This window comes from Branchiostoma belcheri, unplaced genomic scaffold, assembly GCF_001625305.1.
Source record: "Branchiostoma belcheri isolate BF01 breed outbred unplaced genomic scaffold, Haploidv18h27 scaffold2, whole genome shotgun sequence".
In the NCBI taxonomy this organism is placed as follows: Eukaryota; Metazoa; Chordata; class Leptocardii; order Amphioxiformes; family Branchiostomatidae; genus Branchiostoma; species Branchiostoma belcheri.
In genome coordinates, this window is record NW_017803490.1 from 5,831,150 (window position 1) to 5,855,422 (window position 24,273).

Genomic DNA, 24,273 nt, shown 5'->3' on the forward strand with positions numbered 1-24,273 from the left:
GACTTTGATGATGATGGTGGTAATGATGATGACTTTGATGATGATGGATTTGATGATGTTGATGGTGATGATGATGGTAGCAGTGATGGTGGTAATGGTGATGATGATGATAATGATGGTGATGATGATAAGTGAAGATGATGATGATGATAATGATGATAACAGTGATGATGATATTATGACGATCATGGTAATAGTGATGATGATGATGGTGATGATGTTAACAATGATGATGATGATGGTAAGAGTGATGATGATAGTGATGATGATGATGATGATGGTTACATTGATGATAATGATGATGATGATGTACTCACCTGTAAGTTTGTTCCCTGCCCAGATCCTGCATCCCTGCTTCATCTCCCTGCACAGTAAGACTCCGCAGGGCCAGGGCATGCACCTAGACATCACCACTAGTGACCTGGAGCTCACCATCTCTCCTCCCATCATCAGGACCATCACAGCCATCACAGCATCTCTCACTCCACAACAGGTTAGTCACACTGCATCCCTCACCCCACAACAGGTTAGTCACACAGCATCTCTCACTCCACAACAGGTTAGCACACTTATTTTTTAGATGTCTCAGAAGCATTTACAGTAGGGATGTCCTAACTACATGTACAATGTAGATATAGTTTACAATGTATACTATGCTTGCCATTAGATTGCAAATAAGTAAAGAAATGGAAACTGAAGTGGAATGGCCATGTGTCGTGGTCATTGATCAGCCAAAACCATGTTGTAAGGAACAGTACAGAGAGGAAGAAAGAGGGGTAAGCAAAATGGGGTGGGAGGGTGGACAGGAGAAGGGAGGGTAACACAGTATACATGTAGTGTAATCACTACAGCAGGAAGCTATAGTCCACTGGTAGTGATGTGTGTTTAACTACCATACTCCCCAAATGCTGAGTGCTAAGTGGAGAAAGCAGTTATGTACTAGTGCCATTTCTAAAGTCTTTGGTATGACTCACCGGGGATCGAACTCATGACCTGCGAACTTAACTCACTTGGTCATTGCACCAGTTACACTGACTTGAGGTGTTTTCCTTTATTTCCCAGGCTGATGAGAATGGGAAGAAGACCTCTGCAGTTCCAGCTGACTTGTGGTGTATCAAGAGTCTGAAGGAGTGCAACTTCTGGTTCCTTCAGCCAGGTACAGTAGGACCTGAAGTCTTCAACATTCAAGATGGCATCCAAGCCATTGCATAATGTATTTTTTTGGGTATACATGTATACAGCATTAGCATAACCATACTCTCGCAAGTATCCTTAACTACCTCAAGGTGTAACACATTGTATAGTTCCTATATGTATAATTTTTTTAATACAATATTCCTTTATTTCCATGCATAGCTGCCATTGCTGATGTGGCAGCAGTCCCTGGTCTAGAGGTCATTAACCTGCCCAGCACAGGAGAACAGGTATGGAAATATTGTTCATATTTAAAGGTTTATTAGGTTTGTATCTGGCTGTTGCTGTCAGCAGAGTATATTTTGAAGAAATTTAATGCTACATAATTTTAGTGGAAGAATATTATGTTATGTTTTCAGTAATGTAGAGTCTTAAATGTTAAGTTATGTCATAGGCTCTTGTGTATCTGTCTGTTTTTCACGTGACACATTTAGAACAGATTTATGTCTTTTAATGCAGAATCTGTACAGCATTGACACCCCAATGTAGTAACAAACAGAACTAATATCAGTAATATTATTTAAGTTCATCTGTGTTGGTATACATGATTCTTACCTAGAGCTTTTGACCAGTCACTCTGGTCTTCCTCGGTAGACTGACCCAGTGAGACTAGTCACGTGGCTTCTCTGAAGTGTGACATCAACACATGACAAGTCTCACTGGGTCAGTCTACCGAGGAAGACCAGATCTAGAGTGATTTGTCAAAATCTCAAGGTGAGAACCATTCTTTGTGTTAGATCAAAAGTTTTAACTTTGAAGATAATCATTAATGCTGTTTTTTCTTGTGTCCAGCTGCTGGCCAAGGTCCCGAGTCTGCTGGTGAAGTTGGAGGCCAGCGTGGGCAGCAGAACTGTCCCCATGCTGGTCCTGGAGGCCAGCTTCCACTCAGAGGTCAAGGACTGGTCTGGAAAGGTCAGAGAAAACCCTAAATTAGACAGTACCATTTTCTGTTACAGATGAAGTATTGGTAGATTCAGATTAGGTGCACTGTTTTGCAGTACTCTGTGTTATGTTTATTACACACTTCAACATCATTATGCCATCTGCATATTATGCAGGTAGTGCAGGTAAAGTTGGAGCTGTGCAGGTATTTGTACTGGGTTGTAGCTGTGTACTACTAGGTATTTGTACCAGTACAGTCCATGTGCTGCATTTACATACAAATGTATAGGTGTATACTAGTAGGTGTATGTGTATTTTCATTAATTTAGCTGTATTGATGGTCACCACTTGTCAAGTGTAAAAGAAGTAATTCAATAGTTTCTGAACAGTTTTTAGTGTGATCCATAAATTCTGCCTGGTGCAACTAATTTTCTAAGGATTTTGACCTCAGGTATGACTGTCTTCAAAACTAGCTTCTCTGACTGTTGAAATGTGCGTTCCCACCACAGTTGAATGTAACAGCAGAGTTGAACATGGAGGTTGCGTACTACAACGACTCGCTGACGGTTTGGGAACCGCTACTGGAGCCGGTGGAAGATGGCGGAACACGGCGACCTTGGGAACTCAGCGCAGAGGTCAGTCAGCAGGGGACACAAGTTTAACTTAAGTTGAATGTATTCTCGGTAGTATGATTCTGCTCTTTCATAATCTGATATGATAATGGTAACTTAGTTTGCTTTCTTGAGTTGGACTTGGGGATCTAGCCAGCCCAAAATTTCTTTCCGTCAGCCCAGGTTCCTGATTGGCACTGGTGGGGGAGTGCTCACAATCTAGGGGAGCCAGGGGGCAAATTATGGATTTTCATGCCTTTAAAAATGCTATTTTCCACGTTACGAGAGGCAAATTATGGGGTTTTTACCCATGATTTTTGTCAATTGGGTCCGTCAAGTTTGACAGATTGGTTTGAAAATTTTTCTGTCACACACTGCAAAGTTCCTGCACTTGAGAGAAAAATGGGTGCTGGCTATAGAGCCATTATTTCCAGTACACAAAAAGTTATGGGTATTACTAAGAACATTTTGTCCATTTTCCACAGGTCACGAAGAATGTAGAAGATGATGCCAGCCCGTTGACCTCTCCACAAGGAGAGGCCGACCTCGAGGTCATCCCCTCGGCTCCGCCCACCATGTCAATCAATGTCAAGTCCAGTGATGTCATGAACATCGTCTTCAGCAAGGCTCTTCTGACTCTGCTTACCAACATGGGGAAGGTAAGGTATCCCCTGGCAGTGTTAGAAATAGCCATCTAGTCTGCATTTTCCAGAGAAATTTTCAGTGTTGCAGAAAAAATATCAAGCAACCTGCAATTTTGCAGACTAAAACATCTGGATAGGGGTTCAATTGTGTCTGTATAATATTGTTTATGAGCTTTTGTGTGTGTATTTGCAGAATGTATTTTCCAGATTGCAGGACAAAATTTTGACATTCTGCAATATTGCAGACCACTACAAAAAAGTATTTCTATCACTGTTCCTTATACTTTTCCAGGCCTTCCAGGAGGCTGTGTATGACACGTCCCCAAAAGCCCACAAGGAAGAGATGCATTCTCCCTTCATGGTCAAAAATGAGGTAACTTCATTTCAAGATGTATTAATAACAAATTGTGTTTTTCTGATGTATGATTGCTGACAATTATTATTGCTCCAGTTTAATTCTTGTATGGTTTTTGTATCCATATCATAGAAAGGCTTTTGCGAATGAAAATATTATGAGATGTATTGTATGTACAATGTATCCAATGTTGTGTCTAGGTGATGTTATTATGGCCGACATCAAGCAATCTAATCTGTAATTTCAGATGGGCTGCAACATAACCATCCAACCAGGGTCAACCTTACAGGTAAGACAGCATTTTTATGTTACTGCAACAGTTATAATGTGTAATTTCATTGGTAGATATTGGATTGTAATTTGACAATATTACAAATACGATAACATGCAATAACACAATATTTTTCACAGCTTGTAGCAGCAGCAACACAGCCTGAAGGCAACTGCCTGAGAGACAGACAAACCCTGTACATGGAGGCAAGAAAAGGGGTTGAACGTGGAATGAAAAAGTCCTTCTTAGCCAAACAAGACAACATCACAAGACACACCATTTCTGTTCAGGTAAGACTTCAGCATTTTCAGTTTACCATAAATTTCTTTATTTCTTTATTTGGATTTACCATAACAAGATGGAGGGGGAGACAAAGTAAAATTCATTTACTTCTGGAGTGGTTATCTTTTTGGCAGAAGAAGAAGGGAGGCTCTAAAACAAGAATTGGACTTGCCCAAATTTTCAACTGCATAACTCCAGTCATTGTCAAGGAATGACCGATCCACTGCTTCAGTGAAATCACATTATACAGATGATATTCTCTGATACTTGAGAGTTGATACGTGGGTTTGATGCAGCACATCGGCAGAACGTACTGCACCTGCACAAAACCTGTAATGTATTGTACATAGCATTTCGGCAGAATGTCTCATTTAAATTTGTATTCGCACATATAAGGTTAGCATTTCGACAGTAGTTTCCAAATGTTGTGTCGGAAAGAATGTCCTCTGCAACAGGCAAAATTCTAATGCAACGTTGACCAAAAACCCAACGAATAACACGAAAATACGGGGTTCTGTGCAGGCGCAGTACGTTCTGCCGACGTGCTGGTTGATGGAATTTTGTTTCTCCTCAGGTTGAAGGTTATCATGAACTGAAGGATGTTCCTATCTACAAGGCCGGCAGACGACTTTACAACGTCAGTCTGACTGAGAACAAGGCTGTGATGTCCATTGTGTGCCAGATCGACGCCTCTGATGGGTCCAAGACTATCACCTTCAGGTCACCGCTACAGGTGACCTTGATTCTTTGATGATTGCAAATGAAGATGAATCTAGCAAGCCAAGGTTTGCAAGCAAATGCAGAATATAATGTATGTCCTCACAGGCGAGAGATACATATAAGTAGGAAAAATGTTTTTCTGTGCTCTTTTCACTTGGAAGGTCCAAGACAATCACCTTTAGGTCACCATTACAGGTGAACTTGATGATGCACAAATATACAAATGAAAATGAAACTAGCAAGCCAACATTTGCAAGCAAATGCAGAATATGGCACCAGGAGAGAGAGAAAATGTTTCCCTGTGTGGTCATGTTAAGGTCACCATTACAGGTGAACTTCATGCCTTGTTGACAAATATGTAGATAAAGTTGAAACTAGCAAGCCAATGTTTGCAAGCACATGCAGAAGATATCCCCACAGGAAGTATGCCAAAATGTTTCCTTGTGATGTTCTCAATTGATGTTACTCTTCCAGGTGTACAATGAGTTTCCTGTTGCTATGGAGCTCTTGTACAGAGATGGCTCCCACCAACTGGTGCCGCTTGGTTCGATCCAACCCAGATCAGAGTTCAGCGTTCCCTTGACTGTGGCGTACAGGAGTGATATCTACTGTAGGCCTGTGGACATGGGGTAGGGCACCATTTATGTTGTCCCAAATATGCAAATGATTTATATGTAAATGAAAGACTGATGCACTTCATTGGAAGACAATTTGTGTGTCTGTCCTTGGTGCTGAAGTTAGAATTGCTTGTGTAAAAAACTTTCCTATAAATATGAAAGGGATTCTTCTACTGTATTAATGTACCTAAACATCTAAACCTAAGTCAAGTGACAAAATGTGCTTAATCCACTTTTACAAGGAATTTGGGCCTGTGAGGGATTTGAACCCAGTGCCTCTAGATTCTGAATCAAGTCCTTCTGAATGCCTCCCTTCCAGCTACAAATTTATACTGATTTTCCTTACTACAGATACCAGGTGTCCAGTACCAGTATACCCTGGAGAGAGGGGCTGACTTCCCACCAGAAAATCAGGTCCACTCTACAGTGTCAGCCAGAGAAACCAGGGAACCCAACCTTCTACACAAGTGTAAGAAAAAAAACTAATAGTATTTGACTATCAACCATTCATTTTTATTATGTGACAATTGACAAACAACAACAGTATTTTTGCCATTATTCAAACCTGACCTGGATGCTTAGATCATATTAGGCCACACCGATTTAATTTTATGGATGACATCCGCGCGCGCATTGATTTTCACCCGATCTCAAAAAAAAAAAAAAAAAAAAAGAATCACGTCTTCCGAGGCTCTGGACTGGCTTTAGGCCTGGGTAGTCCATGGTGGTGATAACTCTGGTGGACGGCACCCAGGCTACGGAAGCCCCAAGACTCAAGAACTCAGTACATACGTACAGTGTCGATTCATAAATTCCGCAAAAATCCGGCATGTGTCGGCCTGTCGTATACGTCGCTATGTAATGCGCCAAATTCACAACACCAGCTTTGTATTCCTGTGGTTTTATATATATAATAGTAGCATTTTTATTTTTGGCTGGATTTTTCTTTTTTTCGCCCGCACGCACTAGTTTGGGGGTCTTCAGAGGATGTCATCCATAAAATTAAATCGGTGTGGCCTTATATAACTGGATACTACCCATGTATCATTTCTAAATTGACAAAAAAATGTCTGTTGCTATAACATGCATATCTACATATCTTGTATATGTACAGGATATGTAGACAAGTATTATCAATACAGAAAATGATTGAACAAATTTTTGCACAAACTACCATGTTCAGGTCACAAGATAGCAAAAACAGAAGTTCCGCTGCAGTACCATAACAAGCTGCCAGGGGTCCAACATTTAATCATTTCCTGATCTTATCGGCCTACCAAATATCAAGACACACACACACAATAAAACACACACACACAAACACTACCGAAAACATAACCTTCTTAGCAAAGTAGCAAAGGTAACAAATGATTGAACGTAAATTTCCCATCAGGTGGAGGCAGTGAAGGATGAACTATCGTGGGTAGAGGGTACGGACGTTAGCGCCCCCTGTTTTGTACTGCACCTGAGGCCCACAGCAGTCCTGCACAACAGACTGCCTTACCCAGTCTACTATCTCATGCAGGTGGGTAATACATTTGTACAACTGTTTTCAGCTGCTCTGTTTTATTTTGTGCATCATTTTGAAACATTCTTGACTTATGATCATTTTCTTGACTTAGAATTTTTCTTCCCTGCGATTATTCAACACACACTGTTTTTGTTCTGTATGAGATTTTTAAATAAAAATATATGACCATATCCCTCTGCTTTTTAAACCCAATCCTTTTGTAGAATTTTCTTGATTTGAAATACAGGACAATGACGATTCTTGCTAATGACTATTGTAATATTTTAATCAACAAACATTGATGCCTTTTTCCATCATCACCATCTATATGTAACTCTCTTTGAAACTTCTAAAGCTACTTTTTATCACTCTTTTTCCTCTGTATTATGACAATCATTGTGACCTCCATATCTGTATTTGTGTGTTTGTGTGTTGTCTGCCTCTTGCTGTCTTCAGAGTAAAGAGGTACGTAAAACTGTATACACAAACTCTATTATTTGTTGTTTTTGTTGTTGTTGTTATTGTTGTTTGCATGTTTGGCTGTATGATAACACACAGCCAGTGCCATTGATAGTTTAGATATTGCACTGGTTAATACTGTGTCTCTTGTTTCCCGACCGACCCTAGTTTAGTCTCTATATACTGTGGGAAGAGTTGGTATCAGACTGAATACGATAAAATATCATCTTTTCTCTGTTTGACAATTATACTGTTTGTGTACATCATGCTAACTAGTCTGCATGGAGAATTATGTTAAGTTGTTCATTTGTCCAGTGCATTCATTCTTCTCTTTGTAATGTAATGAAAGAAGCAAAATGGTTTGGTTTAAAGTGAGTTTATAGTAAATATTAACAAGCTTTGACAAACAGTTGTAATAATCTTTTATTGTGCTTGAATATGGCTATGGGACCTACATGTACCTAAGACAGTACAAGTTTCCTTGCTGATTCACATTTTGATTGACATGTAATTTATTATGCTAATTTATGCAGGGTGCAGCTGAGGAGGCGGGGCTAGGCCCAGGGCTTCACTGTCCTCTCTATACTTACAGCACCACTGAGACTATCATGGAGATACAGGTTAGTAAAGCATTTGCATATTTGGGACAAGTTAAATACAGCTCTCAGTCAAACTAACCTTTGTGTTTCTGCTTATTTGCATAGATGTGACACTTCCATGTTCATGTAACCCAAACAAATGTAATATAAAGTGAAGATTTTCTGTTTAAATGTTTGAAATATAATTTTGAAGGTAACCATCCTTGAATGATCATTATTATGATACTAAGACTTTTGTTTTTATGAACCTTTGTTATAGGTGAAGAACTACCTTGGAAAAGAGTGGATAGGAAAGTTGAACATCAGTAACACCATGCAGGAGTTGTCCGTTTGCACGTTCCAGGGTTATGATCATGATGGCCAACAGAAATACACTCTGGTTTGTATTCCTTACTTACCACATGTACCTTGCATATTTGTACACCATAGACTGGTGCTGATATAAACTTTATGACACTTCTGTCTGACGATCTGAACTGATCATTCATACCCAACCACTGGACTGTCCGTAACATAGCCATGTTTCTCTCATATTTCTAGTTCAATGCCTAGAAGTGGTCGTATATGCCTAGGTAGCTTGCATTGAACCACTCCGTTAAAAAAAAATGTGTGGTTCAGTCATGAGCGACACTGCTTCTTGACCAAGAATATAGGGGTTTGGAGTTCAAATCCCAGCTGTTGTTACTCACCTGGCATGCATGCTACTGGAAAGGTAGTAACTGTTTTTAGGCTGGGGCAATAAGCCATGGTCTACTGTTCACTGTTCTTGTCCAAAAGAGCTTCAATTCAATTTTGGGAGATTTCCCTGGTACCACACAGTCAATGTCTACTGTCATGACCATTGGACCATATACATGTAGTAGCCCTTCAGTGCTAAACTGGTTCCAGATCACTAGTAATTTGCTCCACCATATGAAGGCTACAGTATTGACAGACATTTTTATTGTGCTTAATTTTGCTGTTGCTGTTTTTTAGGACCTGGGTGTGCTGGCATCCCAGACAGAAGGGTTCCTGGACCTCTCAGTGTTCTGTCCTTACTGGATGGTCAACAAGACTGGTCTTACCCTACAGTACAAGGTGCACCATATATACATTGTATACACCGACTTCGACAAATTATACAAATTGGTTTAAATGGGACATGTACTGTATACTTTGTCCAACATAAATACTTAGTAAATAGGTTCAAGATGTGCATAGTTTATCCGTTTTAATATTGTCTACTAGTGGGTGAAATTAGTAATTGTTGTTGGGCATTCATACAATCATGTAGATACATGTACATGTAGATGCATCAATACATAGAATATATCACTGTCTATGTGTGTTAGTAGTTAGAAGTACATGTAGCAGAGCTCAAAATACCACATGCACATGCAGATTAGTGCAGTGTATTTCTTATGTCTACCTGCACCTAACCTGCACTGGTCCATGTACTGGGTATATGCAGGTTAGTGCAGGTAAAATTGGAGCTGTGCAGGTATTTCTGATATCTACCTGCACCTAACCTGCACAGGTCCATGTACTGGGTATATGCAGGTTAGTGCAGGTAAAACTGGAGCTGTGCAGGTATTTCTGATGTCTACCTGCACCTAACCTGCACTGGTCCATGTACTGGGTATATGCAGGTTAGTGCAGGTAAAATTGGAGCTGTGCAGGTATTTCTGATGTCTACCTGCACCTTACCTGCCCTGGTCCAGGTATTTTGAGCCCTGAGTAGTAAACAATACACAAGGTGCTATTCTTTCAACTGTTGTGCACGTCTGTCTATTTCTTCACTCTGTCTGCAACCTTGACAGTTTGCTGCTGAAGAGGTCAGTCTTGTCTGTCTAACTCATTCTAGAGCTACATGTAGAGCTACACTTAGTTGATGAAGAAAATTAAAATGTTCTCCAACCCAAAAACGAAATTGACTCACCAGAAATTGAATCGCTCAGTCTTCATCAATTTTATGACCCAAGTGCTGTGAACACCTGATTTTTAGCCACGTGTGGCATGAGCAATGGATCAAAGTTCAAAGTTCATTGGAAGTCGGTACCGGCCCCCGTCACGGATGAGCAAAGGTTGGTATGCCCTGATGTAGATGGCTTCCAAAGAACTTTGACCCAGTTGCTGACGTCACACGTGGCTAAAAGGCACATGTCCTCAGCACTTGGGTCATAAAGCTGATGAAGACTGAGCGATTCAGTCGAAAATTTCTGGTGAGTTAATTTTGTTTTTGAGTTGGAGATGAACAGTTTAATTTTCTTCATGTATTTTACCAACTCAGATGAACTTTCATGCTAGCCACATTAGTTGTATAACATGGTGTCTTTGTCTGTGTCTGTCTTCAAAATGTCCGTGTCCATCTGTCTGTGTGTCCAGCTAGTTCCTGTGGTCATAATATAGTTTTATTTATCAAAAACATTACAATTATTAAAAACTTCTGACTTACATGTATTGCACTGCACACATATCACTAACTATAGGTGGCTACTTAATTTGCATATAGTCTGTGACAATTAATACATTTATTGTAAATTGCTGTTAATTTATCATCTATGTTAGATTGATCTTTTGTAAATAATTATAGTAATAGTGAGATGTGTCCAGCTTTTATCATGATTTTATTCATTTAGTAACAATGTAATGATTGCACTGATCTACATTAAAATATTGATAGCTTGCATTTGTCCATGAAATAAAAACTTACGTGAAGTGATTTCTGTTGCAGGCATCTGACGACACTGCAGTCCTGAGTCATCCTCCCAACCAACAAGATGTCGTGTTGTTCTCATTCAAACCAAAGAGCCTCTTTGCTAAGAAGAAGGTAAGCTAGCATTGTCATAGCATACATGTATGGTCATCATTGTACCTTAGTCTATGTTGTTTTCTTTTGGTGTCTCTGTGTGTTTTCTTGTGTTTCTATACTTATTTTCACATGCTAGGCATGTCGATGACACTACTAGTATAGGAAGTTAGGTCAAATTCTTTAAGGCAGAATCAGCAAGAAACTTTGAAATTCACCATACTGAATAAAACATCAAATTCAAGATATTAACAACACATGATAGTTTTGATTTCTTCTTCATTTTTCTGTTAAAGCTAACTATACATGTATGCAAATATGAAGACACTGTTGGAAATGTTGTAAGCAATTGCCATAGATAATGATATCCTCAAGCAAGTTGCATGCAGATTTTAGCAAGCTGCAGTGTAATATGATGTGCTTCACCTCAGTGAATGATGACAGCATTATGTTTTTCCTGTTTGTTTTAGGCCCTCCTACGCGTGGGTTCCCAGTCAGAGTGGTCCGACAAGTTCTCTGTAGATACAGTCGGCAGTTCTGGCTCTATCACCTGTAAGGCTGCCAAGGGTACAGACACCAACTTCGAGGTAACAAGGCAAAATCAACATCTTAAACCTTCCCTTGCTTCTTGCAATCTAACTCAATTTGCAGAATTCACATTTTGTTTTATATTTTTTTGTTGAAGCGTCGCTATTTTCAGTGATAGACAGGAATCAGATGATATGAGAAAGAAGAACAGATTGGGTCTTAACGTTGCAGTTACCCATATCCTTGCTTCAAAGCAGGCGTTGAATGAAAAAATGTATTTTGCACACTGCACTTATGGATGAAAGAAAAAATGACGTGTTTACATAGGATTTTTAAACAGTCTGTTATGGTTTGTTTCTAGTACAGTTATGGCCCTTTCACCACATAAGTTCATGAATATGATATTTAATCTAAAGGAACAAAAACAATTTTTCAATGTTATTCATACTTCAATCTTTCTTTTCACAAACAGATTGGTGTAAAGATCCAGCTGAGTAACTTCAGTCTGACCAAACAAGTCATCTTCACCCCACACTATCTACTGGTCAACCATGCAGAGGTAACACACATATCTTTTACATCCTGTGTTAAAGATGATAATAAATACATTTTGAAATCTATGTATGGTTTTCTTGAGCTGAAATAGGACTGGAGACAAAATATTTGGTTACCATAATGATATAATGATTTGCGACATTACAATCTGCATAGCATTTTTTCATAGCTGCAGTATACTGTGTGTTTACTGTATAGTAATTATTAGACAAGTATATCTGTTTGCACTGTTACACTACGATAATTGTGACATGTTCCTGCCCAGTTTGACATCAGTGTTCAGGAGGAGGAGGGTCAGGAGTGGCTGGATGTACCTGCAGGGAAGGTATGGATAGATGGATGGATGGATGGATGGCTGGATGGATGGATGGATGGATGGATGGATGGATGAAAGAGTGAGTGAGTGATTGAATCAGTATATTAGTATGTGAACAAGACTGTGAGTGAATGAATGAATGAATGAATGGATGAATGAAAATTTACATCAGATGCTATTAGTAAATCATAAGTTTGTAACTTACTCGTCACTTTCCATTCATTTTAGGTTAGACTTTTTTTTACATTTTTAACAGTGTGTAAGTGACATAAACTTAACCATTCACATTAGTCAAGGCTATAGTTTGAAGAAAGTTCTAGAAACAGAGACTAATTGAGAAGGACATGAACTTTCAGCAATGACTGACAAACAGTTCTGGAGGCTCAACTTTTCTTGCTGCACCTGGTAATGAGGATGATGTGATGATGATGAAGACTATACATGTTTGTATGTAGTTCAGGATTTGTACTGTATATTATGTATGTAGCTCTGACAAGTCTTTTGTCCTGTGTTGTATATATAGTGTACACCATTCTGGCCGAAGCCCAAGTCTCAGAAGCTGCGTGTAAAGCTGACAGCCTCTCCCCCCGGTCAGGACATCACAGAGAACTTCCAGTTCAACCAGGACAACAACGGCATACTTCTGAAGTTGGTGAATCAGGTAAGGAACAGTCCAGCATCAGTATTTTTCAGTTATGGGTTGATAAATCTGGTTGTCAGCTCATTCCTGCCATTTTTGGTGATTTGTTTGGCGTACTTTTGGTTCAATATGTCTTGCAACGTGACAATTTTCTTTCCAATTAGCCGGCATTGGCTTTTCAAATACGGGGCGCAATCAACAATTTAATATTTAGAATTAATGGGAAAGGGTTTAGGTTTTCAGAACTTGGGTAGGAGAATTCCCTAACCACAGACCACAAAAGCTCAGACCCTGGAAGTTAGGTCCCAGAAGCTGCCCTGGAGCCAGCAGGAGGTTGACTGGGAATTTTTTTTTAACGGTGTCGCTCAAGGCAAGGCCTATTGGCCACTTCTAGGCATAGAGCTACAGGTATAGAACTGTAACAGCAACTCTTCTCCCTGAGTCAGAAACATCCTCACAAGTAGTGAGGACTAACTGACCTAATAGGAGAAGCAGGGGTTACGAGGCTGGTCGGGAAAATTCCCTACCCCTATTTAGACCTGTTTTCCAGGTGCAAGTCTGATAACAGAGAAACATTCAGGAATAAAAAGACAAATTCACAAAAATTCATTTCATGTAGAGGTTTGAAATCTCTAATTTCTTGTCATGACTGTTTCTTGTGTTAAAACTTTCATGGTTCTGTTTTGCTTTCCAGGTGGGAGGAATCTTTGTGGACATCCAGGTTTCTGAGTCGGCCAATATCATCAGTTTCAGCGGGTATTCACCAGGGGCAGCAGCTGTCCTACTGGTCAACCACACAGCGAACAACCTCATCCACTACACACAGAGGTAGTTTTGTTGGTTGCTTGCATGTATTTGTGTTACATGTTTGAGTCACAATAATTCCTTTCAAAAGTAGTGTGTAATGATGGCCAATACTTTAGACAGTGGTTATAATAAAAGGGGGGCATTGCATCATATATACACAGGTGAACATGCCTGTCCTTGGTGCTGAACACCATCCACACACAGGTGAACATGCCTGTCCTTGGTGCTGAACACTATCCACACACAGGTAAACATGCCTGTCCTTGGTGCTGAACACCATCCACACACAGGTAAACATGTCTGCCCTTGGTGCTGAACAGTATCCACACACATGTAAACATGCCTGTTCTTGTTGCTGAACACTATCGACACACAGGTAAACATGCCTGTCCTTGGTGCTGAACACTATCCACACACAGGTAAACATGCCTGTCCTTGGTGCTGAACACTATCCACATACATTGCAAGATGACAATGACATTTTCTCATTTTGCATTATGTCTTGTATATTTTAGCCATCAGAAGAAAGAGCAGACCTATGTTCTGGCACCCCAGCAGGCTGTCCTATACACATGGGCAGACCCCACAGGCAAGAAAGAACTGCTGTGGAACATTGACGGAAACGAAAAACACAACGGCAAAGACAAACTGATCAAGGTAACGTACTTAGTTGAAAAAATCTGTTACTGTTGAGGCTGAAAATTGCTGAAGTATCTTTTATGCAGCTGTCATGATGTCTAAGTAGGTTTTCTTAAGTTTTCTTACTTTCTGCTGTTTTTTTTTCTCTTGGCTCAAACTGTTCTTTACTCCTGCAATTCTGCCCCTAGCTGCTGTGTGTCCTCGCAGCTACATCTTGCTGCTAAAAGCCCACTAAGCAAGGCTTGATCTACAGCAGTATGACAGAGTACAGCAAAGCATTTCTTTTTTATTCTGGTTTGTTGAGTGTTGCATCTGTACTAAACACAAGGACTTTTTTTCAACTGCACCGCTACTGACAATAAGCTTTCAACACATCTAAGTTATGTTCCATATATCTAAATATATCAATACCAGAAACTGCAGACAATAAACTGGAGTGTCATATTGCAACATGCCAACATTTCATAATATGTAAATTTTTCTAACTGCCAAGTCTTCAGAGGTGTGCATTCATTTTGTAACTCTGGCATTGCAAAGCACTGCTTTAGCTTTAAACCTTTTCTGCAAATTTGTTGCAGATTTTGATATGCAATGCCATATAGATATACCGTATTTGATTACATAACTGTGTCCTATCCTAGAAGAAGCACTGCTGCATTTTTTCCAAAGTTAACAGAAGAATCACAATGATTTAACTTAAATTATGCTTTTGTGGATGTTCAGCAAGATACTATGTTCACTAGTATCATTGTAAATGCCTGTCAATTCAGACTTATTGTCTGCAAGAAAATGTGTGAATAAAGTTTCAAAGTTTTCAAAGTTTTTCTAATGCATGGCTTGATTTGCCTTCAGGATGGAATCGGGGAGGTGAAGTTATCAGGTGACCAGAAGCTGTACTGGGTGTCGTTCCTGGACGGTCTGCAGAGGGTGCTGCTGTTTACTGAGGACCTGGCCGTCACCACCAGGGCTCACGAGGTGAGAAAGTCAGGCCTCCAAATTAACTTTTTGGCGACGTCTTAGGGAGGAGCCTAACGGTACAGTATTGTGTGCAATTCGCAAGAATTCTAGGAATTGTACAGGCATTTTGTCCACAGGCATGGAATGTACACAGGCATGTCTTCCAGCTGTGTTTGCAGACCCACATTCCTGGAAACCCTTGGGAAAACCTGTCTGCCCTGGATGCCCTACTTTCTGTGATCACATGGCTTGTTCACTATACATTCAGGGGAGGAGTGCACTTTATCTTACTAGACTTAACAGGTATCATGAAATCATGGCAGTACCATGCAAACAGAATTGTCCCAAAATAGATTTTAATTGCCCCGAACTAAAGATTGACTGTTCCAACCTGCTTTTTAGGAAATAAGTTTATGACAACAATGAGAAAACAACAATCATTTTTTGTCACCATCCAGGCTGACTTGGAGAGAGTAGAACAAGAGATTAACCTGCACATCCATGGACTCGGGGTGTCACTGGTTAATAATGAAACCAAGACAGAAGTATCTTACATTGGCATCACCAGGTGAGACCTTTCAAACTGAATATGTACTTTTATCGTAAAGTTTATAATTTGTACAATGAACAATGTCAAAACTGCAATCTCCAGGCAAAGCTGAACATGCATGACACTTGAAGTTTTGAAACTTTGACATCAAAGATAGAGCCACTTAGATGAAATGATATTTTGTAAATTCTGCACCCTGACTCGAAAATTCTTTTAAAGGATTTTTGTTCAGAATCAGATGGAAATGTGTGGTGTTATTTATTGCATGCCACTAATCAGAAACAATATTTTAATATACACATGCACATGAAAAACAATAATTGACACAAATGTACACCACAGATTCAACAATAGTAAGTACTGGAAAGGATAATATATATAAATAATGTGAGCAAATGTGCAGTGTTTTTATAAATGACATGTTGGTGTTGAATTCAGTGCTGTTTCTGTTCTTTGTTAGTTCTGGTGTGATCTGGGAGGAGAAGTTACGTCGGAGATGGAAGCCACTGTCCCTGAAGAAGTGTAACCTTCTGGAGGAGGCGTACCGTAAGAACCAGATCCTCATCAGCATGGGCCGGGAGCCAATCACAGGCCCTCAACAACTGGATTCAGGCTTGATGGTAAGAAACAGCCAATCACAGACCCTCAATAATTTGAATCGGGGTTTCAGGTAAGAACCAGCCAATCACAGGCCCCTAGCAGCTGTCAGGGAGCCAATCACAGGCCCTCAGCAGCTAGCAGGGAGCCAATCACAGGCCCCCAGCAGGTGGCAGAGAGCCAATCACAGGCCCCCAGGTGGCAGGGAGCCAATCAAGTCACCAATATTTTCGGCTAAGCATGCACTTACATGTACATTGATTTTTGTAAGTTACTTGACAGCAACTGTAACATCAGAATTGTGTGGTGATGAAAATTGAACTTTTTGTGCCCCTTTTCTGTAACTGTATCTGTATAGCCGGTATAACCGCCTTTCGGCGTAACACACCAGCTTCACAGGCGCGTGGTGCAGCGGCAGCTGGCTATATTACACCGATCAACATGTTACACCTAATCCTTGAACATCTAACTCTAGACATTGTTTAAAGCTATCTAATGACAATGCCCCTACTGCACTTGGGGACAGCAAGTTCCACTCTGTGATAGTTCTTGAACACCTCAATCCTTTTGGTCTGCAGGTGGATGTATCTGACATGCGGATGTACAAACCGAACAAGAGAAACGTTCGGCGCATGTTCGAGCCGGGAATCTGGGCACAGGTCAAGATGTCCAGTCATCAACAAGCTCTGCATTTCAAAGTTAACAGACTACAGGTCAGGACTCTCATGGCTTACCTTGTTGGTTTGCTAATTGTTGCTAGTGGTCTCGTGTGGCGTAACGGTAGAGTGTTTGGACTCAGACCCAAGAGGTCCCGGGTTCAAATCCTGCCCAATGCCACCAATCTTGTGCCCTTGGGAAAGGCACTTTACATGACTGTCCTCACTACACTCAGTTAGGGACATCCCTGGCATAGGATGTTAAAATAGAGGTCCTGTGTTTGGGAGAGCCACACCCTACGCACGTTAAAGACTCCACCACACTTTTCGAAAAGAGTAGGGGACCTTCCCTGTGTGAGTGGTTTAAACCTTCAAGAAATTAACAGCAAGTTTTTAAAAATACCTCAAGGCAGTGTGCAAACTTTTGATTTCTTCTTGGAGATATTATTCATTCTTAGATTTATTAAATTAAATGCTTTATTAATGCTCTTTTTTTCAGATTGACAACCAGCTGCCAGCCTGTGTGTTCCCCTGTGTACTGTACCCTATAGCTCCACCCAAGTCAGTCGCCCTGGACAGTGGTAAGTCAGAGAATGTACATTTTATAGGGGTGTTGTTTAACCTTTAGCACACTGAGGAAGCAATTCCCTGTTGGTTATACATAGATTCAGGCAGCAGGGAAAAGGTTGAATACCATGGTTATTTTCGTTGGGTCTTGCTATCTGCTGGTAGATGGTGATTTCCTACATGTAGTCCAGAACATTGAAGTTTGTATAAACTGAATACTAGTTACAATGTCTTTAGGTAGTAATGATTGAATATTTTCCTTCACAGCTCCTAAACCTTTCACTGAGCTGAGTTTGGTGATGAGACAAGAAGAGCACAGCCACGTCAGACAGATCAAGTGAGTTGAAAGCTGGTCACCATTTCAAATAGTTGCTTCTTGCATGAAAAGTGTGGAAGTAGATCAACATGAACATTAGAGAGTCGAAAGATAGGTCTAGAGCCAGATGCTAGTTTTCCTCCCATTCTTTGTTTTCTGTCAACGTGTTGCTAAATTCTGATAGTTTGAATGAGCCAGTTTACGGTTAAAGTTTTAACTGCACATGCAAAGTGTGGTGTAACATGGAAAAGTTGAAGGCTGCTGAGACATAAACAATCACATTATGGACTTGGTATCAAGCATAGTGTAGAGAAGAACTGATCATGAGATAAGAGCCTTTAGCATTGACCTTGCACATTTTCCAATTCTAAATGTAAACTGTCATATAGCACTTTATATCATACCCGGGTCACGATAACGTTCGATAACGGCTTCCGGACCGGGCTGTACTTTACGGTACGGCCCGGTCCGGAACCCGTTATCGAACGCTTCCATGGCTTCCATAAAACGATTCGAACGCGTTTCGCCCTAACCGCGTGTGCCCCTTTCGAAAATTCGAATACAGAATCCGGACGTTGGAACTGATGTTGTTGCATTTGAGGGTTTAGGGGCACCAACTTTTGGCTCATATTGCATTGAAAGGCGTGTTTTCTTGGGTGGGTATGATATAAATAAAATACCACACGGTGTATTCCGCATCGCCCTCGGTCCCGGCCCACCCGCAGTCGGGCCGATACCTCGGGCGATACGGAATACCCGTGTTGTATTCTATATGTACAAGGTGGCAAATATGCTTCATGCTCAAACTGACAGCTTACATGTCATGTCCCTGTCCATGTAGATACTTCAAGGCCCTGATGCAGGAGTATGCTGTGAGTGTGGACCAGGGTTTCCTGTCTGCCATTATACAACTCTTCACTACAGATCAACAACATAACCCTGACCAAGAGGTATGGATATGTACTAGTCTTGTAAATTAAAGCAATTCTATCAATCACAATGTTTATTTCCTTGTATTACAATATTGTAGACTAAGTGTACTACACTTACAAACATTACAGCAAACTTTATAATCTGCTGTGTAGTGATTATGTTCAGGATTGGCTGCGTTTTTCTCACTTTTGAGGCCTTTTTTGAAAACTCATTTTCTAGACCTGTTCCAAAAGTCTCTTTCTTTACCATCAGTACATGTAATACTCAGACTGCTAATAGGATATTCTGTATGTAAACTTTATTGCACAGTAACTGTACAAGGTACAAAGTATCTATTGCTAATATAAAAGCATACTACAAAATGTATAAGATTAATATACCTTACAAAGACTACGTACATGTAGTATGGGATGAGTAAAAACTATGTACTTTTACATTGCCTAATGTCTAGCATTTAGGCAATTTTTTTAGATATTTTCCTATGATATAATGTACCAGTTCTCTACCTGATTATCATCTGTTGTTGCCCCCCTCCCCCTCCCCAGTTGGAATACTTCCAAGAAGATGTGAAAGTGTCCCAAACCAGTCTGATGGCCATGATGGTAGAAGGTGCCATTGGTGAACAGAAAAATTTCTACGACGACCTTCATTTGGGCCCGATCAAGGTCAGTACTCATGATTTAGTTAATTTGCACAAATCGTTTGATTAAGCTACGACTCAACAAGTTAAGTGACCCTCTGTGTTTCAGTTCTTGTTACTTACATCAAGTAATATAAACTATGATATGGAAACATGAAATTGAAAAAAATCTTCTGAATCAATACATGCAAAAATGTAACAAAAAGTTATAATATAATCTATATTTCTGTTTTCATATGACTTTCAGGACAAATCATTCTGAATCAGTTATTTATTTATTAAAATGGCAAAACTTTCTAGATCTACTCATGAAGTAGGTAATTCTGCCAGGAAAAAAAATTGCCTAAATAGATATTCAATTAAACTTTCTCCAGTGTAATCTAAACTGTGCTTGCCTGCACTAGACATCTCTCAAACACTCTCAAACAAACAAACCAATGTCTAACCTGGTAGGTAAGTGTCCATTGAGGTTGATTTTTTATGAAATGTTAATAAAAACCATATCCTTGTAGGTCCATTTGAGTTTCTCTCTCCACGGAGGAGGTGATGATAAGACAGAGAAGACAGATGAAGAGGAGAAGAAGAAAGCCCCGGCTCCTGGGATACACTTCAAGGCTCTGAACCTGCTACTACAGAGTGTCGGAGTCACACTGACAGAGATACAGGATGTAGTGTTCAAGTGAGTAGAGTAAATGCCCCCGCCCCAGAGGTGTTGCCAAAAAATGGGAAACATATCAAGCAAACTACTGGACTAAGTCAAATTGGAAAAAAATGTATTTTGAGATATCAAATTGAAACTGTTTCTGTCCTGTTGTTGGGTTTAATTTTTCATGCCTTAACAGTTCTTTGATCTAAAACAGATAGTAACACTAGAAGAAAAGGCACTGATTGATTGGTTGATTGCTTGATTGATTGACTGACTGGCTTCTTTTCTGTTCCAGGCTTGCCTTCTTTGAACGTAGGAATGCTTTCTACAGTCAGAGTCAGCTGACAGGAGTCATTGTCAAGCACTACTCCTCACAAGTAAGGAAATTGTGCCACTTAGTTTATCTTCAACTGTGTTCATATGTTCAAATGTGTCAGAGCAATCAGTTTCTCATGCCTATGCATCTGAGATAATATATGCCAATCATTGTTGTTACAGTTACTGAGAGTCACTATGCTGCCTTAAAACATTATTTTCAAATTATTAGTGCCAACACAAATTACCGTTACGGTAGTAGTTTCTACATGTATATCTTGGATTCTATGATAATCCTTGCTGTACCTTTTCAGGCGATCAAGCAAATGTATGTGTTAGTACTGGGCCTTGATGTCCTGGGAAACCCCTTTGGCCTCATCAGGGGCTTGACTGAGGGGGTAGGGGATCTCTTCTATGAGCCCTACCAGGTATAGTATGCATTTGTATGCATTAATTCAGAATTCATAGCTCCTAACAACAGTTTTTTCTTTTAAAAATTCATAAAATATTATGACTGTCTTGTGCACATGTACATGAATGGATGACAATGATGTTATCTTCTAGAAGAATGTACATGTACCAACTGATTTCCCCTTGTCTTTTTTCCCAGGGTGCCATTCAAGGCCCTGAAGAATTTGCAGAAGGCTTGGCCCTCGGAGTTCGAAGCTTAGTGGGGCACGCCATCGGTAAGAAAAAAAATGACAATTTCATCTTTCTCTGTAGTGTTGAATCAAACAAAAGTGTAGCAAGATGTACCTAATAGTATATACAATAGGAAAGCCAGATTGTAAGGTAAATGCTAGTAGAAGATTCAGCATGTACAACAGTTCAACAGTCAGTACCAAGGACAGGAACAACTTAGAAACCTGGTACCTTTTTTTTAAATAATAGAAACATCCTTAAACTGTACACAAATAGGACACATTTTGAAGATGCTTAACTTATTGTATGTTAGGTACAGTATAGAAGGGTCTGGCAGAGTGTTGACTTGTTTGTTGTTTATTGCTGTTGTTGTTTATCAGGTGGCACGGCCGGTGCAGTGTCCAGGATCACAGGAACAGTAGGAAAGGGTCTTGCGGCCCTGACTATGGATGACGACTACCAACAGAAGAGACTACAGCAGATGAGCAAACAGCCACAGTCTGTACAGGAGGGCCTGGCACGGGGAGGGAAAGGGCTGCTCATGGTAAGACCCTCATTAAGGTTTCCCGGGTATGCAAATTAGGAATTGAAAGTTCCCTTTTATGCAAATTTAGACTTGAAAGTTCCCATTTATGTAAATTAGCAGTGAACACATAGGATATCCTTTGCCTTTGATCATAGAAGTATGACAGTGCTTTTCCATGCCATTTTACACCGAACGCTGTGCAAAGTAACATTCCTTTTTGGAATCATGTAAAACTGCTAATAGTATATAGTATCCAGAAAACAGCTTTTACAAATAGTGCCAAGATTATAGTGTCATGTACATGTAGATTCTCATTTTTAAAAAGCTATAGAATTGTTACAGTAGTGACAGTTGCTGTTGTCTTGTTGTGCCTGTATGTACAATCTGTATGCTTCTCCATCTTGTCTCATGCACTTGCTGTGCCTTTCTGTAGGTTCGGAAGGTAAGGTACACATGCACATCTCATGCCTTGTTCTCATGTTTCTTCTCATGTTTGCAAAGTTAACATACCTTTTATATGGTAACCTTTAATTATGAAAGTTTCTATAATGTTTACAGCCCATCCGCTATTACACTTGTACTGGCCTTGTTACACATCTAAGTAAGGCCACTAACAAACATATATGTATTCAGCTTCTTTCACAGCTTTCTAACCATTTTCCATGGCTGCATTTCAAGCAAGCATGTGCACATGTAACCCAGACCAAGGACATATACCTTGCCCAGACATTGTTCTCTTCAGGTCACAGAAACAATATGGATGTGCATTTTGATTATATCTAATCATCATAATACAGTTTTTTCTTCCAGTTTACATTTTGAATCCTCAAGCATGTGTCCATTCAAACCAGTGGAAGCAAACTAACAATGTACATTTTTAAAAGTTTTCTTTACTCCAATCTTCTAGAGAAAAGAATGTTTTGTAAGGAGTAGAAGTTTAACACTGTTTACTGTTCCAGGGCTTTGTTGAAGGAGTCACAGGGGTAGTCACCAAACCTGTGGAGGGTAAGAAATTCTCACTAACTTTAGACTGGAAATAGAGTAGTAGTAGTAGTAGTCCACTGTGTTCTGCTGCTGCAGTAGCTTAGCATCCTGCAGCACCAATCAGTCTTTCTTCAGCTCTCTCCACTTCGTCTTGTTCATCGCGAGCCTCCTGAGCTCCTGGAGTTTTCTTTCTGACCGCAATGGTCCTAGTCCTCTTTCCTTGAGGTCTGCCCTCAGCAAACTTAGCAGATTACTGCAGTGCAATAGAGTTCTGAGATTTAATACCTCTGTATAGAGTTCTGACTCTGAGAATGCATACCTCCCCCTACATGTATTGTACAATCTAGTGCTGTGTAGTGCAAACTTTTAGAATGTTACGTTGAAGTACAAAATTGGAGAATCATTATACATGTATGGCTGTACAAAAGAATTGTCTTTGAACAGTGTAAAATTGAAGTGTAGTCCTAGCATCGGAGATTGTTTGTTTGTTTGTTTGTTTGTTTGTTTGTTTGAACCTTTATCTACCGGTATTCATGAAATACTCTTAGGCTAATTGTCCACTTTTCATATAAGTCATGAGGGGAGAGGTCAGTGTCATACAAAATATGACAAGATACAGGTTACATGTCTTGATAAGCAACTTGTCTATGTAGTATGCCATATTTTTGACTTAATCTTTTTCTCAGGTGCCAAGAAGGAAGGAGTTGGTGGATTCTTCAAGGGCATGGGGAAGGGACTTGTGGGAGTGGTGGCACGGCCGACCGGAGGGGTCATTGACTTTGCCAGTAGCACCTTCAACACTGTCAAAAGGTGGTTTGGAAATAACTGGTCTTGTTTGAATAAAAGCTCATTCGTGTTGGTAGAATCCATAGTTAAAGAGTCAGACTTTGTTCCAACACAAGAAAGGAACTCCCTATAAATTTTTGATCGATCTCGTAAACCTTCGCCGGATGTATGGTTCACTTGCTGACACTTCAGACTTTGTGGAGAGTCAACAAGTGCATTACACGTCTGACAAAAGTTGACAAGACTGAAAATTTATGGTGAGTTCTGTCCTTGTGTTGGAACAAAGTCTAAACTCTACAACAGTCACTGGTCTTGTTAAGAAATTGTCCAAAACAACATACACTTGAAGTTGTCCTGAGAAAAATACTTTGTAAAGGAGAGACATATAAATACATGTATACAAGTATAGACACTTTTTCTCATATATCAAAATTCAATGCAAGAACTACAGTTGAAACTGTCATGTCTCTGTCTTGTTACAACATTGTAAAAATTATAGTATGAATACCTTCATGATCTTTCTTCAGCAAAAACAAACTTCAAAGGCAACTAGACTTTAAGACTTCTTGATAACACAATTCTACTACTAAGTTTTGTGTTTCAACTTAAACAAGAAGCCATAGGCGACAATTCTCCGTGAAGTTTTATATATTTCAACAAAATCCCAAGCGTCAACGCCAGACCTACTGTGCAGACATTATAATTAGGCAACGGTTAATACCACGCTCGTCCCCAGCGCCC

General features: G+C 40.0%; 1 protein-coding gene across 1 annotated transcript in view; it reads left to right on the plus strand.

Annotated features, from left to right (window-relative positions):
* Window positions 1-24,273, plus strand: part of LOC109468433 (vacuolar protein sorting-associated protein 13C-like) — a 67,467-nt gene that overhangs the window by 40,352 nt on the left and 2,842 nt on the right. The window contains exons 44-82 of the mRNA XM_019766681.1: window positions 341-493; window positions 1,063-1,156; window positions 1,357-1,424; window positions 1,987-2,106; window positions 2,586-2,715; window positions 3,189-3,346; window positions 3,624-3,704; window positions 3,934-3,975; window positions 4,098-4,247; window positions 4,814-4,972; window positions 5,434-5,588; window positions 5,928-6,045; window positions 6,970-7,101; window positions 7,543-7,551; window positions 8,079-8,165; window positions 8,404-8,523; window positions 9,120-9,221; window positions 10,858-10,953; window positions 11,403-11,519; window positions 11,933-12,019; window positions 12,281-12,340; window positions 12,855-12,992; window positions 13,666-13,799; window positions 14,294-14,435; window positions 15,270-15,392; window positions 15,833-15,942; window positions 16,385-16,544; window positions 17,100-17,234; window positions 17,677-17,758; window positions 18,012-18,081; window positions 18,902-19,010; window positions 19,539-19,658; window positions 20,146-20,312; window positions 20,575-20,656; window positions 20,909-21,022; window positions 21,205-21,280; window positions 21,617-21,780; window positions 22,722-22,767; window positions 23,433-23,556. Coding sequence (XP_019622240.1) covers window positions 341-493; window positions 1,063-1,156; window positions 1,357-1,424; window positions 1,987-2,106; window positions 2,586-2,715; window positions 3,189-3,346; window positions 3,624-3,704; window positions 3,934-3,975; window positions 4,098-4,247; window positions 4,814-4,972; window positions 5,434-5,588; window positions 5,928-6,045; window positions 6,970-7,101; window positions 7,543-7,551; window positions 8,079-8,165; window positions 8,404-8,523; window positions 9,120-9,221; window positions 10,858-10,953; window positions 11,403-11,519; window positions 11,933-12,019; window positions 12,281-12,340; window positions 12,855-12,992; window positions 13,666-13,799; window positions 14,294-14,435; window positions 15,270-15,392; window positions 15,833-15,942; window positions 16,385-16,544; window positions 17,100-17,234; window positions 17,677-17,758; window positions 18,012-18,081; window positions 18,902-19,010; window positions 19,539-19,658; window positions 20,146-20,312; window positions 20,575-20,656; window positions 20,909-21,022; window positions 21,205-21,280; window positions 21,617-21,780; window positions 22,722-22,767; window positions 23,433-23,556 — 4,334 coding nt within the window. The remainder of the gene's footprint in view (window positions 1-340; window positions 494-1,062; window positions 1,157-1,356; window positions 1,425-1,986; window positions 2,107-2,585; window positions 2,716-3,188; window positions 3,347-3,623; window positions 3,705-3,933; window positions 3,976-4,097; window positions 4,248-4,813; window positions 4,973-5,433; window positions 5,589-5,927; window positions 6,046-6,969; window positions 7,102-7,542; window positions 7,552-8,078; window positions 8,166-8,403; window positions 8,524-9,119; window positions 9,222-10,857; window positions 10,954-11,402; window positions 11,520-11,932; window positions 12,020-12,280; window positions 12,341-12,854; window positions 12,993-13,665; window positions 13,800-14,293; window positions 14,436-15,269; window positions 15,393-15,832; window positions 15,943-16,384; window positions 16,545-17,099; window positions 17,235-17,676; window positions 17,759-18,011; window positions 18,082-18,901; window positions 19,011-19,538; window positions 19,659-20,145; window positions 20,313-20,574; window positions 20,657-20,908; window positions 21,023-21,204; window positions 21,281-21,616; window positions 21,781-22,721; window positions 22,768-23,432; window positions 23,557-24,273) is intronic.